Source organism: Belonocnema kinseyi, chromosome 6, assembly GCF_010883055.1.
Source record: "Belonocnema kinseyi isolate 2016_QV_RU_SX_M_011 chromosome 6, B_treatae_v1, whole genome shotgun sequence".
In the NCBI taxonomy this organism is placed as follows: domain Eukaryota; kingdom Metazoa; phylum Arthropoda; class Insecta; order Hymenoptera; family Cynipidae; genus Belonocnema; species Belonocnema kinseyi.
Window position 1 is genome coordinate 4935342 of NC_046662.1, and position 16471 is coordinate 4951812.

A 16471-nucleotide genomic window follows, 5' to 3' on the forward strand; every position below is an offset into this window, starting at 1 on the left:
AAAGGATTGAAGGCGCGGATTGAAAAATCAATTCGGTATTGGTTCGGATTGAAGATGATGTTAAAGCGTGAAATTAGTATGATTGATAAGTGAGACTCGCATACATTCAGATTGAATTTAGGGCTGAGACATGGACTGAGAATGGGATTTAATTTGAGGTTGAAACATACATTAAGAAGGGTCGAAGATAATTAAAAACTTGCTTCTGATTGTTTCAGAATAATCATCATTTGTTCGACCTGCAAACAAATTTTCAAAGATAATTTTAAAACATTTCAGATGTATATAAATTATGCTGTATATATGCTTGAAAAATAATTTTCAGTGTCAGTACCAGCATTGAAAGTGCTCGTAAATCTGTGCTGCCAGAACGAGCCACAAATTTACCCCCACCATACCTACCAATTGGGAGGCGCAAAACAGAGGGTGCATGATTACCACTGTGAGTTCGTGTGCAAGCCGAAAATGCACGATTCGACTTCGGTTTTCTGCTGCACGACGATGCCGATCTGAAAGCTTCGGAAGATTTCGGTGGTCTTCTATTTATATCTCGAGTCCCATTTTAAAGAAATGGAAGAATTTGGCGAATTTAATGTTTCGCGTGATTCTTCATTTCATGCATGAGTCGATTTTGAGGCTATGTTTTTCAGGTGTATACGAGTATAAGTATGAATATTATTACTACTATATATATTATCAATGTTAATATTATAATTATAAAATATTATATCAATATTAATGACTGGTTGACTATTTATTAATAATAATAGTTGAACTTTTAACTGAAACAATTAGTTTTCTGCCAAAAAAAATAAATTTTGAAGAAAATACATAAATTAGAAAAAAATGGTTAAAATTTTTTTAACAAATTAGTTAAATGTTTGAAGAAAAATTTAAATTTTTATCCAAAAGGCTGAACTATATACTGAAAAAAGGAATTTTTAATAAAATACATGAATTTTTTAAAAAAGAAATTTATTTTCTACCAAGACTAATTTTCTATACAAAAAATCAATGTTTAATCGTAATTAAATTTTCGACAAAAAAGATGAATTTTCTACTAAGAAAGACGAATATTCAATCAAATACAAAAAATTTCAACTAAAAAAGATCAATTTTCAATGAAACATACAATAGTTCGAATTCTTTTAAATCGCATGAAATTATTGAAATGAATTGAACATTCCTTGGAATGCTTTAAAATATCCTAAAATATTTTAAATCCTTTAAAATCTCTTGAATTTTTTCAAAGCTCTTGAAAATTCCTTGCAATTTTAAAAATACCCTAAAATATTTCAAATCCTTTAAAATCTCATACTAAATTATTGAAATCAATTGAAAATGCCCCGGAATCTATTAAAATATCCTAAGATATATCAAATCTTTTAAAATCTCATATTAGATTACTGTAATAAATTGAAAATTCCTTGAAACCTTTTAAAATACTCTCAAATATATTTAAACCTTCAAAATATTTTGAAACACCTTGACATCTTTGAAAGATTTCTAAAGTACTTTGGAATTTTTTAAATAGTAGCAGTCTTGCGCGCGCCACGGCGCGCGCCTATTTATCTTTATATGAAAAAGAATAAATGAAAAGCCTATATTTTCTATGTTATACATATTTAATGAATGTTACAAAGTATTAGTATAAAATAATACAAGGCATCAAGGGATGAGTTTTGCATCTGAAACTGTGATTAATCTTTTATCATAGGATTTCAACGAATTCTTTATTTTTAGGTCGAAAATGAAATATTTTACTCCAAATGAGTTTTTTGTTATTAAAGATTAATTTACATTCAATATTGATGAATAGCATTTACTACGACTTTGTAGCTCACGTTGATGATAATCATATTCTTTAAATAATGAACTTCGCATTCTTACACCACAATTTTGATAAATCAATTTAGTAAAATTTTTGAACGCCCATTGTAATAATAAACAATGACCTTATATGTTGGAAAACACATGTAATAAGCTTATTACCACTTGGTAAACTCTTCCCTGAAAATCTTGGTTAAGTCTCCCCAACATTAGTTTATGCGTTCAATGTTATAAAATTTTTAGTAATAACTGTTTCATTATTCCGATTTATACCAAATCATTACACTACTTTGTAAGTTTAAGAAGTGGGACAAATTTTTTTATTTCCTAACTGGCAATTCTTTATTTGTTTAAAATTCGCCTTTCTAGTTGAGAAATTCATAATTGTAGTTAAAAATTCATCTCTTTGGTTGAAAAATTTACTATTTTTTTTTTAAATTCTGTTTTTCGGAAATAAATTAACTGTTTGTGTAAAAAAGTAACTTTGCTACTTTTGGTTTAAATTCGAATTTCTTATAGAAAATTAATCTTTATGATTGAAAATTCGTTTCCTTATTTTACAAAGCATCTCTTGGCAGCATTTGCATTAATTGAAATATCAAATATTACATTTTCTATCTAAAATTCATATTTGTAGGTTAAAAAGTCAACTGCTTTGTCGAAAATTTACACGCTGGTTTGAAAATTCAAATCTGATAAAAAATTTCAATAGTTTGTTGAAAATCTTTTCTTGTTTTTTAAGATATCCACCACTACGTTTTCATTGAGAATTCTTTTTTTTAATGCAACTCTTCTTGATTAAACATTCATTTTTTTGTTTAAAAATTTGGCCAACAACATCTGAATTGAATAAAAAAATTCATTTCAAGAAAATTTTTAACCAGAGATACATTTTTAACTAAAATAATGAATCTTCTACAAAAAAATTAATTTGTAAAAGGACGTTCAACCTTAAAACAATTAGATAAATATTCAACAAAAAAGATTAATTCTCAACCAAAGAAAGAAAGAATTTTCAACTAAAATGATGAATCTTCAACCCAAAAAAGATCCATTTTTACTCATTTAGTTTAACATTTAACCAAGTAGTCGAATAAAACAAAAAATACAAACTTTAAATAAAATAATTCAGTCCTAAACCAAGGAGGTTTAACAAAACATAATTCACAACTACCAAATTACAGTTGTAGATGTATATATGCATATATTATCGAGCGCAAAGCTCTAGAATGAGCAAAGAAAAAAGAAAAATATCTACAAAATTGTTGAGTTTTCCACCCAAAAACGCAAGTTTTAAAAAGCAGTTGAATTTTCAACTTAAAGGGATACATTTTCATTTTGTTCGTGTTCAGTAAGAAAATCAAGTTTCTACCCATAAAGATGAGTTTTTAACCAAGAAACAATTTTAGTCAAGATATAAAAAAATGCATCTAAATTGTTGAACATTTTCAACAAAAAATTTTTTTAAACTGTTCCCTTATAGTTTAAAAATCAAGTAATTGGTTCAAAATTCATCTTTTTTGTAAAACATTAATCTTATTGGTTAAAAATCAATCTTTTGAACAAAGAATTTTTTTATGACGAAAAAATAGTTTTCTTAAAATTTAATCTAAAAACAACCAAATTTCCTTCCTTATCGATTCAAAGACTTGAATTGGAGCGTCTGCCTAATGGTAAATGGATTCGATCTCCTTTGAAATAATTTTTATAACACTTTTTTTGTTGAAAATTAATTTTTTTAATAGAAAATTAAACTATGACATTTTTAGTGAGAAAGTATTTTTTTTAATTAAAGTTTAATCTTTTTAGTCAAAAATCTAACTAATTGTTCAAAAATTTACGGATTTTGTTAAAAATTAATCTTCTTGTTTGAAAATTCTTCTTGCTGATTTAGGATTCAACCATTTTTCTGACAATTCTTTTTTTTCAACATTAATTTATTAAAGTGAAAATTTAACTTTCCATTTTTGTTAAAAACGTATTGATATTTTTAATTGCAATCTGTTTTGGTAGAGAACTCAGCTTTCTTTTTAATTGCACTTCTTTAAGTTGAAAATTATTTTTTTAACTAAAAAATGAATTATTAAATTTTTCGTTGAATATTAAGTTTATAATTGAGGCTCCATCTGTCTTGGTTCAAAGCGAACCTTTTTGATTGGAAATTCAACTATTTTCTTCAAATTTCTATTTTTTTTATTAATTTCTATAATGATAAAATCTGCTTATATTACTTCTGGTTAAAAAATGAAATTTTTTTAGATAAAAATCATACGTTTGTTTGAAACTTTCTAGATTTTGTAGAAAATTCGTAATTTTTTGTAGAAACATACTATTTTTGGTTGAAAATTAATATTTTTCATTAAGGATTGAGTTATTTAAAAAAAATCCTTTTCAGTTTGTCAAAAACAAATTTTTTTAAAAGAAATTTCGATTCTACTATTTTTGGTTGAAAATTCGTTATTTTTGGTAGAAAAATAAACTTCATAATTGAAATTTTATATAGAAAAATGATATTTAAAAAAAATTATCTTTTTTTGTTAAAAATATAATTTTTTTAAACCGTCTTTTTAAACAGGGAAATTAATCTTCGGGGTTGAAAATTCATCTTCTTCATTGAGGGTTCAATTATTATTTTTTTGAAAATTCTTTCATAGTTAGTCAAAAATTAATTTCTGTAAAATAAAATTGGACTATTTCATTTTTAGTAGAGAATTGATATTTGAAATTAAAATTTTATCTTTTTTAGTTGAAAATTCAACCCTTTGGTTTGAACATTCATCTTTGTGATTAAGAACAAAACTATTAAGTTGCACATTCCGTTTTTTTTTTTGTTAAAAATTAAATTCTTTATTAATCTTCTTGGTTGAAAATTCATCTATTTGTTTGAAACTTCAACTACGTAATAATGACTTTGAGGAAAATTTTCTTTATACCATTGTTTTTTTAAAAAATAATCGTCTTTTGTAGAGAATTAATTTTATGGGTAAAAAATTAATCAGTTTTATATTATTTTTAACGTAGATGTCCAAATTCGACTTTTTATTGTCTTATATGGGAAAAAACGTCTTGCATAATTGACTATAAAATAATTTTTATCGCTGAGAGATTCTGCTAAATAATGTATAGAACCTGCTTGATTTTAAGTGATTTCTATCTTATTCTAAATACTTTTTATAATATTGTTCTTGGATTGAAAATTAATTTAGTTGAAAACAATTTACATCTGTATAAGGTTTCTTACAATTTATAATAATAAATTTCGTACTAACAGATCATCTGAAAAATAACAAAAAAGGAATAAAATAATAAAAAATTTAATATAATTACATATACGTCACTGAAAAAATCATTTGTAAACAACATTTTCGATTGAAAATGGTTTCATTAAATAAAAAATTGATGACAACACTTTTTCGATTAACTTGGTATTGTTTTCTCATCAATTACACTTCTTTAAAATAAAATAATGTTTTAAGATTACTGCAAGATTTATCAATAGTTCTTAATAAAATTAAACAGAATTTAAATTTAAAAATAAGTAATTTTCATTTTTTATTAGTTCATAACTAAGATATTAATCAAAAAATACTGCTTTCAATTCTAAAACTGCGTACTTAAAAGATACTGTGTACTTTTCATACATTTAATAAAATTCTCTGATATAGGCCACCATTGTGTGCTGAAACGTTTGAAACAACTTAATTAATTTCAATTCACCTGACCCTAAAGCCAACAACTTACATCCACAATTTCCTTAAAATTCTGTTATTTATTAGAAAAATTTCTTTAATAAAAATTAATCTTTCTGATTGAAAATTCATATTTTTTGTTAAAACTTCTACTGTTTGGTGTCAAATTCTGTTTTAGTTAAGATTTGAAATAATCTGTACAAGATTTCATTTTTTTGATTGAATATTAACTTTTATAAACTAAAAACTGCATTATTCTATTTTTCTTTAAAATTTGATATTTTTTCTTGAACCTTGATCTTTTTTAGTTAAAAGTGGAATTATTTGTTTGAAAATGTATGTATTTTGTTGAAAATTTGTGTTTTTTGTTAGAAATATAAAACTACTTCCTTGAAAATTCATCTTTTGTAGTTGAAAATTCAACCCTTTGTTTTGAAAATGCACATATTTCGATGAAAATTCGTTTTTTTTTCGTAAAAATTAAATTCTCTAACTGAAAATTTAACTATTCCGCTCTTGGTGGAACACTGAAATTTGAAATTAAAAATGGATATTTTTGGGTTGAAAATACATCTGTTTGCTTGAAAGTTCAACTATGTATGTATCATCAAATGCATCTATTTTAGTAAAATTTCAATTAATTTGTTGAAATTTAATTGCTTGTTGTTAAATATTAATTGTTTTAACTAAAAAGGAATTATCCTATTTCTGATTTTATATATTTATATTTTTAATTAAAAATTTATGTTTTTTAGTTAAAAACTCCACTATTTGTTTGAAAACTGATCTTTTTGATTAGGGTTCAATTATGTTGTTGAAAATTGATTAAAAATTCAACTGCACAATTTCAGGATGAAAAAAAATATTTTTAATTAAAAATTAATTTTTTCATTTGAAAGTTTATTTTTCTGGTAGAAAATTATTTTTCTTTGTTAAAATCTTATCTTGGTTATTTAGGATTGAACTCTTTTCTTGATTTTTTTGTTGTTTATTAAAAATTAATGTCTTTAAGGAAAATTTTAATTATATCATTGTTGGTTGAAAACTAATCGTTTTTTTTGTAGAGAATTAATGTTATGGGTAAAAAATTAATCTGTTTTTTATTATTCTTAGCATAGATGTCCAAATTTAATTATTTTGTCTTAGATTAGAAAAAAATGTCTTGCATAATTTACTATAAAACAGTTTTAATCGCTGAGAGATTCTGCTAAATAATGTGTAGAACCTGCCTGATTTTAAGTGAATTCTATTTTATTTTAAATACTTTTAATAATATTGTTCTTGAATTGAAAAATAATTAAGTTGAAAATTCTATTATTTGTTTGAAACAATTTTTTCAAATAGAAAATTAATCTTTGTGTTTCAAAAATATGTGTTTTTTCACGTTATAAGATGGAAATTCTATCTACAACTATTGGTTTTTTTTATGAAGATTTGTTTTTTAGTATTCAATCATTGTTTTATAGTTCACAAAACAACAAAACAATAGTAAAAACACTTTTATGCGCAAAACAAAATACCTCTTTAAAATTGTACCCACTTTTTCTAGTTCCAGATTTCCGTACCAGGTGGCGAAATGGTAGACCACCATTCCCAAAAGTATTTCCAAAATCCCCCGCAAAAAAGAAACGAAAAGGAACATTTTAAACCAAACCACGCATGATATGAAAAAAGTGAAGAAAGTGACAACATTGAATTTTGAAAGCCCTACAAGATTATCATAACAGCTTTTAGAATTTTCTCGAAAAATCGAAAATTCTAATTTTGACGACCTAAAAAATAATGAAAAATAAAACATTTTATTTTGTGGTGAAAATATGCAAGGCAAGATAAAAGATGAATCAAAAAAAATTGGGCAACCAAAAATATCTACAAATTTGACATTATTTACTTTTTGATAGGGCACGTAGTTTTTGTTTTATTCGTAAAAAAACGACATTAAAAATAAAACATTAGATTTTTGGACAAACGACATAAGCTACGAAAAAAAATAAAACAATAATTTTTCCTCTAAAAAAGAGCTACACATTTGTTATTAATAATTTTCATATTAAAAATTTTACATTAGTTTTTCATCTTTACGGAACTTCCAAATATTTCTTCAACTTACTCGAATTTTTTCGAGGAATAATAGGTTTTCAATATTTATTTACACATTAAAATGCAACAATTTTAATTTTAAATTAAAAGTTTCCAAATAGAACAATTAAAATAGTAACATGCAAAATTCCTAAAAATAAAACCGAGACCACCATAAAGTGTTCCTATTGCAATATGAAAAAAATAACAAATTTCTTTTTTCCCCCTAAAAAAGAAAAGAAAAAATTTCTTCTTTTGGACAAAAATGAAAAAGAGGAAAGAAAAATCTTCTTTTTTATTTTTTTCCAAAAGAAGAAATCGTTTCTTTTTTAGGGGAAAAATAAAGGAATTTTTTTATTTTTCAGATTGCAATAGGAACATTTAATGGTGGTTGTCCAAATTTTATCGTTAGATTCTTAGTTTTATTTTCCGGATTTCTGTACATTAACTTGATTATTGGACGTTAAATAGGATTTTTAATTTAATTTAAATCTCATTTAATTCTTAAAACTTAAAGCTTTAAAGTTTATTTATTTTTATAAATATTTTTTTTTTAATTACTGATTTTAAATGAAGAGTGAAATATTTATAAATACTAAGCAACTGTTCTTTTTTTAATTAAAAAATTAAAAAATTTCAAATTTGAGACTGAAACAATATCTGCAATTTAATAAACTGAATATAATAATTTATTAATTAATAATAATCACATTTGTTTAACTACTAAGACTTTCCAATTGAAACTGTTTAATTTCTAACGTTCAAATCTGGAAGTTCCTAAACGTTGAACTGATTCTGACTCGTCTTGTAAAATAAATCATTATTCAATGTTTGAATCTTAGAGTATAGTTCAATTTTAAAAATCACTGTAATTTGAATTCACAGTTGATCAACCAAAAATTTGTTATGTCCAAAATTGTCGATTTCAAGCGCTCCAATTTTTAATTTTTCAAGTTTTTAAAACGGCATTTTTAAAATAAAATATTTTTTCAATGATGAATTGTAAACTGAATGATATCATAAATGAAACATATAACAGTAGAAATAATAATTTTTTTAAATTGTTAAAATCCAACTTGAACAGATTTTTTTTCTTAGAAATTGGTAAAATTCCCGGTCAACAAATAAATAGACAAATTGAATTATATTGTTGGTTGGAAACTCCTAAACTGGTTAACACTGTCTTTTTTCAGTTGACTGAAAATTTTTTCCTGGTTTAAGTTTCATCTCGTTGGTTTAACATTTAACTAATTTATTAAAAATACGGTTTTATAATAATTCACAATAAACTGTTTTCTTTTTTTTTTGAAAATTCATATTTTTGTGTAGATAATTTAACTGTAATAATAATAATAATAATAATAATAATAATAATAATAATAATAATAATGATAATAATAATAATTTAAAATTCCACGGTTTGGTGAAATATTAAATTATTTTATTGAAATTTAATTGTTTTGCAGCAAATTCGGCTCTTTAGTTTAAAAATTTTACTGGTTGAAAATGTAGATTTTTGAATTGAAAATTAAAATGTTTTATAAAACATTCATTTTTAAGCTTGAAAATTTGAAAATTTAATAGAAAATTCAACTATTTAGTTGAAAAAAGACCTTTTTATTGAAAAATCATGTTTTTGGGATAAAAGTTCAGCAATTTTGCATATTTGGTTGATAAATTCGAATTTTTTGTTGAAAATTCATATGTTCTGGTTGAAAATAAAATTTAATTCTTTAATGTACATTTTTTCCTTTTAGTTTAAAAATTCAACAATTCGTTAACTTTGTTTTTCTTTGACTAAAAAATATTTCTTGATTGCAGATTTATCTATTTCGTTTAAAATTATGCGTATTTATTATCAATTCGTGTTTTACGGCTTAGAATTAACGTTTCTATTAAAAATACACAATTTTCGGTTTATAATTCAACAATTTGTTTTAAAACCACTTTTGGACTAAAAATTAAAAACTTTTTACATTCTCATCAGAGAAGGTATTAGACACCCCCCCCCCCCATTTTTCGTCAAATTTCCACGTTTAGAGACCCCAAGAATCCGAAAAACAGATTTTTACTAATGTGTCTGTCTGTCTGTGAACACGATAAGCCATTTTAGAAAGAAATTCAAAAAGTGGGTACATTTTGAATATTTTTGAGACTTCTTTAAAAATTCAAAAACTCTCTGTACGGTTATTCATAGTATTCAAAAAGTTGAACAATTTATCCTAATAACTTTTTTCGAAAAATCAAAAATTACTAGAGTTATAGCATTTTCAAAATCCAAAAAATAAACTAAAGTGAACATTTTCAGCCAAACAACGCATTATATGAAAAAAAGTCAAGAGAAGAAAAACTTTCCTTTTTGAAAGCCCTGCAGGATTATGATAACAACTTTTTTTAATTTGGTCGAAAAGTTTAACATTCCAAATTTGATCGCACCAAAAACAATGAAAAATCCAAAAATTCCATTTTTTGGTCAAACTATACAAGATACGAAAAAAATGAAAAAGCTCAAATTGCTGCCCTGGAAAGAACTACAAATTAAGAATAAATCACTTTTCGATGTAAGCTACGAGAAAAAATGAGACAAAACTTGTTCATCCAAAAAAGAGCTATAGTTTTGATAGGACACGTATTTTTTGCTTTAGTCGTAAAAAATAACATTCAAAATAAAAATATTAAATTTAATTTTTGGAAAAAGCACAGAAACGACGAAAGAGGACATAGGCTCCTATATAGGACCCTATATAGGTTCTTGTATTAGACTCTATGCAGATGCGCAGTAGTTTTTATTTAATCGTAAAAAACAATATTAAAAATAAGAAAAAAAATTTTTAAATAAGGAAACAAGAATTAGTATGATTCAATTTTTATCCATATTATGAATTGTAATGATTAGCTTAGAATAGAATTTAAGGCAAAATAAGAAACAAATACAAAATAATCATGATAAATACAATTTGTTCTTTGTTTTGCAATTTTGAAATAAGCAATCCCAGGCAGAGTTGCATAAAACATGTATTATAAGGTATATACATAATCGAGCGCGAAGCGCGAAAATCAACAGTCGCGCGCCCTAGGCGCGCTCAAACTTGCGAGCAAAATTCTTTTTTTGCGGAACACTGTTTATTTTAGTCTATTTTATTATATATATAATTTATACATTTGTTTTATTTAAAATAATTTATTTTCCTATTTTCACGAAAAACAGCCCCAATTCTTCTGCTTTTTTTTTTAGAGAATTTTGACATGTGTATAGTGTTTAAAATGTATTCAATACAACGCTTTTGCAACCAGGAAATAAAAATTAAGCGATAAAAGACAACAGGAATCTTTTTTCGCTAAACATTATTATTTCGTAAGGAATTCAAAGAATTGAAAAGTAAACTGCTTAGTAGAAAATTTGCCTTTTTGGTAAAAAATTCAATTATTTCGTGGATAAATTCAAATATTTGGATGAAAACTGATATCTTTGAGTTAAAGTTTGAACTGATTAATAGAAAATTCAACCTTTTTGTTGAAAATTAATTTTCTAGATTGATCAATTCGAATAATTCGGTACAAAATAAACCTTTTTGATTTTAAATAAATATTTTTGTTGAAAATTCGTCTTTTTGGGTTAAAAGGTACACAATTTTTGTAAAAAATTCAACTATTTAGTTTAAAATTAACTTTTTTGTTGAAAATTCAACGAGATTGTAAAAAAATTCGCTTTTCAGAAAATTCATACTTTTGGGGTCAAAATACAACTGTTTTGTAGAAAAGTTAACGTTTTTGTTTAAAAATTCTACAATTTGATTCGAAAAACAACTATCTTTTTGCTGAATTAAAATTTAAATATTTGGGTAAAAAATAATATTTGAGGTAGATTTAATTGTTCAGTAGAAAATTCGCCTTTTTAGTTGGGAATTTCTACACCTTGAAAATTAAAAAATAAGATGGAAAATTCATCATTGTAGTTTAAAAGTTCATCTCTTTGGTTGAAAATGCGTCTTTTTGCGTAAAACATTCAACTACTTGAGCAGAAAATTTAACTCTGGTTAAAAATTAATTTTTTTAATTCATATTTTTGGTTTGAAAATCTAATTGTTTTTTTTTAGAAAATTCGATTGTTTGATTAAAAAATTATATAATTTGGTTTAAAAAGCGAATATATAATTCGTGTTTTTGGTAGAAAATAAATCTTCTTGCTTGGGAGTTGAACTATTTGTTAAAAAATTCATCAATGCTGTTGATAATGTAACATATTGATATTTTCCACAAAACGAAAACATTTATTTTAATTCATGACATTCATTCTAAACATTCTTTAAGACAACAAAGAAAACCATTGCAAAATTAATTAATTTGAAATCAATACTTCAATTTTCCACTAAAAAATATCCATTTTTATAACAAAAAGAAGGGAATAGTTAAACTCTTAATTGTAAAAATTAATTTTCAACAACAAAAAACTTGATTTTCAACAAAATAGTACAATTTTCCAACAAAGCAAAGAATTTTCAAATAAAATTATTAATCTTCAACTAGAATTCTTAAATTTAGAATGAAAAAGATAAATTTGCAAACAAGAAAATTATGTTACAAATAAAAAGAATAATTTTCTACAAAAAAATACAATTTTTCAACCAAATATATGAATTGTTAACAAAACAATTGTATTTTAAATTTAAAAAAAATTTGCATCTAAATTGTGGAATTTTAAACTAAAATAATAATAATTTTTAACCGAAAATGGAATAGTAACATTTTTAGTTTAAAAACTTAACTTTTAGACAAACAGATTAATTTAACTATGGCATTTTTAATTTGGAAGAAGTTAAATTTTCAGCAAAAAAATATAACTTTCAATAAAAAAATCACTTTCAAAAAAATAGTAACAGTTTCAAATAAAGTGATGATTATATAATAATATTGTGAAGATTTAGCTAGAATAGTTGAATTTTAAACCAGAAAGATGAATTTTTAACTGAAACGATAAACGTACAACTAGAATAATTGAATTTTTTGCCAAAAAGTTTCATTTCTAACAAAAAGACGAATTTTCAACTAAAAAAGATCATGTTTCAACCAAAAATTGAATGACTAAATTTGGACTCAAAAAGTGAATGTTCAAACAAAGAGATGAATTTTAAAATTAAAATGGTGGAGTATTTAAATGGAATAATAGTTTCATTTTCAAATAAAAACAAAATTTAATCCAAAAAGATATCCAAAGAAAAAAAAGTTGTCGAACAAACGGCTCATTTTTCAACCAAAGAAATGAATTTTTAACTAAAGTCTTTAAATTTCAATAAAATGATTTGTTTTCTAACCTAAAAGATGAATTTCCAACTAAAATTATAAATATTTAACTCGAATAATTACATTTTAAACGAAAAAGATAAATTTATAAACAAAAAGATTAATTTTCAAATAAAAAGAATTATCTCCTACCAAAAAATACAATTTTTCAACCAACCACATGAATTTTTAACGAAATAGTTGCATTTTTAATATATTAAAAGACCAATTTTCATAAAAAAATTTCGAATTTTAAAGCAGACAAGATCAATTTTCAACAAAAAATGGTACAGTACAATTTTCAGTTAAAGAACTTAATTTTTAACCAAACTGATTAATTTTCAGCCATAAAGATTCATTTTCTACAAAAAACACGTATTTTCCTCAAAGTTCAAAGATTTTCAAACAAATAGTTTAATTTTTAAATGAAAAATATTAATTTTAAATCAAAAAGTTGAACTTTCACAACAAAAAAAAAGATAAAACATAAAAGATTTCTAACAAAGTAGTTACATTTTCAACCAGAGATCAATTTTAAATTAAAATTATTAATCACTTTTCTAAATTGATTAAAATTTAAAAAAAAAATTAAATTCCTCTCTAATTTCCCGGTCAAGACGCCACCCTCCTCCTGTTTTTAGAGAATTTTGGACCTGTGTATAATGTTTAAATTGCCATCCGTAAGAGATATTTGCAACAGGGAAATAAAAATTAGGCAATAAAAGCAAACCGGAGTATATATGTTTTTTCCATACATTATTTCGCAAGGAATTAAAGAGACTCTTCAAAGTATAGAGACAATTACTTTTAATCAAAACTTATCGTATAATTTAGAAAGTTTGAACGCTGAATATTATTTAACTAAAATATAAAAGTTTTATTAGAATATTTCTTTAAAATATTACAAAGTAATTAAAATTATAGGAGATAATAATCATTAGTTTGATATAAACCCTGAATTTGTCCGATTAGTCAAATAAATAAACGAAATTATAGGGAAACAGAATCCAAATCTTTGAAAAGGTTAAAAAAGTAAGGTTAGGTACGAAAAGTTTTCTTCTCGAAAGAGTAATTTCTGCAAGTCCAAAGTGTCAGACATGATGAAGAGATATAATAAAATGAATATTCATCTAAGGAGAATAACATGGATATAGAAATAGCCCTCTTATCTGCATTTTAATGATTAGACGAGAAATGGATTTATAACCTCACCTGAGAGTAGAGCAATGCTGAGCTGATCGGTGTTCAAATTTTCCACGTACTTTCCCAGATAATTATTGAGCACCCAGGCAACGAGTCCCTCCAACATTTTGAGAAACGCGTCTTAATTTTTTTAAATTATTGCAACAATAACACACACAGGACACGCAAACTTTTTTCTCGAATCTGAGAAACTGACGGATTTAGCCGAAAATCGAGGTGCGAAGGAAATAACAGTGATTTTAAACTTTGCTCACAAAAGGCTGACATTTAGATGAATCTTCTTAAACCTTGTTTACACAATTTCAATTGTTGTTATATTGATAAACTTGTTAAAAGTGACCCGTGACACTGTCCGTGGAAGTATTTTTAAAGATGATGACCGCGCCATTTTGAAACTATCGATATATCTCGATGCTGCGATATTTTTTTATACTCGATTGTCTTTTTTTAAGGTTTGCCGCGCTTTCAATTTTTGGCTATTACCAAATTTTGGCTATTTTTGATGAGAAATAGGGTGATTTTTATGAAAATGGGAAAATCGTAAGAATATTGTTTTTTTTCTCGATAGAATTAATGTAAATAACACAAGGTATAATAATTTGAATAATTTTTTCATGAAAATAGAAGAATAATGGGATATAAATTTATTTTTTAATTAAATTAATATAAATCAATAATTATTGTTAAAATTAGGAAAATGATGGGAAACTTAATTTTTCAAAATCAAGTTAATGTAAATAATACCATATTGATTTCATTATTATTTAAAATAAAAACAGAAGAATAATCGGGGAATAGATTTTTTTAAATTAAATTAATGTTCATATTATATTGAATTCAATATGTAACACTTTAAATTTTCTAAAATCTCAAGTCGAAATATATTGCATTTTCAACAAAATGATTGAATTTTTCACCAAAAAAATATGTAATTAAATTGTTACGATTGAAATTATATTAAAATTTAAAAAATATTTGATTATATTTAGGAATTTTCTAATTAGGATATTTTATGATTCGGCGATTTTCTAGCGAAATATTTATTATTCGGAAATTTTCTAATTCGGGAATTTCATTATTCCGTACTCTTATTGCTATTCGAAAATTTCATTATACGATAATTTTATTATTCGGAAATTGTATACAGTGTCGAAAATTTTATTTTTCAGGATATTTCAGTTCTCAATATGTATCTCGTGATTCGCTTTCGATTTTGTCCAGAATGTGAAATTTTCTACATTATATTCAACACCATTATATGAAGTGTATTTTATATTTAATTTTGTCTATGTAAAATAATTCATAATAATAATAATTATTATATAATTAATTATATATCATTATTAATAAATAATATTAATTAATAATGTACAAATTATATTTTTTATTAATAATTTAACATTTTTTCCTTATTTTTCACTAGATTTTATTCTCAGCTACCCTGAAAAATGTATCAGAAACATATGTGTTTTCGTTGTCTGGTTTTTATCATAAAAAAGTGGGTATATCTTATAAGAAAACAATTTTATTAAAAATTTTATTGCAACTTGAGTCGTGATTTCCATGAATTTAGTTTATTAATTTCAATGTTCTTTTTATGATTCAAACAAAAAATATGCATCCTAGTGTAACATTTTTCTAGAGAGCTCTGTAGATACATAATCTAAGTAAAACATTTTCTTAAATAAAATGTTAGTGTAGCTTGTGTCGTTTTACCAAAACGTTAAATTTTTTATTTTCAATCCATTTTTATAACAGGGGTTCATAACAAATTTGTAGGCCTTTTTTAGATGAAAATCTTTTGCCTATTAATTTTTTTTTCATGCTTCGTGTCGTTTTACAAAAAAATTAATTATTTTATTTTTAGTCTCATTTTTTTACGATTAAAAAAAATCTACTCGTCCTTTCTGAAAATCCAAAGATATTTTTATTTTTAATAAAAAAAACAGTTGAATACATCCAAATGACGAAATTTCAACAGTTGTATTTTTAAGAAAATAAAAAAAGAAATATTTTCCAAAAGAGACTAATTTTGTAAAGAACAGAAAGGATCTTGTAAGAAAGTAGTTAATTTGTAATCGAGCAGTTGAATTTTAAGTAAAAAAAGATTCATTTTTAACGAAAACTGTAATAGTCAATGTTTAAATCCAAAAATATGCTTATTCTTAATAAAAAAAAGTTGAGTTCGTCCAAAGGACAAATTTTAAACCAAATAGTTGAATCCTCAAACAAAAATATTAATTTTTAATAATTTTTATTTGAACTAAAAAACATTCACCATTTTCCAAAAGATACGATTTTTCTGCAAAAAAATTTTTAACCTTTTAACCCGAAACTATGAATTTTCTACAAACCAAATTTGTAGGTCTTTTTTGGTCCAACAACTTTTG

General features: G+C 24.1%; 1 protein-coding gene across 2 annotated transcripts in view; it reads right to left on the reverse strand.

Annotated features, from left to right (window-relative positions):
- LOC117174377 (vacuolar protein sorting-associated protein 13D) overlaps positions 1–14440 on the reverse strand; it is a 277354-nt gene extending 262914 nt beyond the window's left edge. For both annotated transcript variants that reach the window (XM_033363451.1, XM_033363449.1), the window contains exon 1: positions 14091–14440. In XM_033363451.1, the coding sequence (XP_033219342.1) occupies positions 14091–14187 (97 nt within the window). In that variant the 5' untranslated portion in view covers positions 14188–14440. The remainder of the gene's footprint in view (positions 1–14090) is intronic.
- Positions 14441–16471: the final 2031 nt, after the last annotated feature.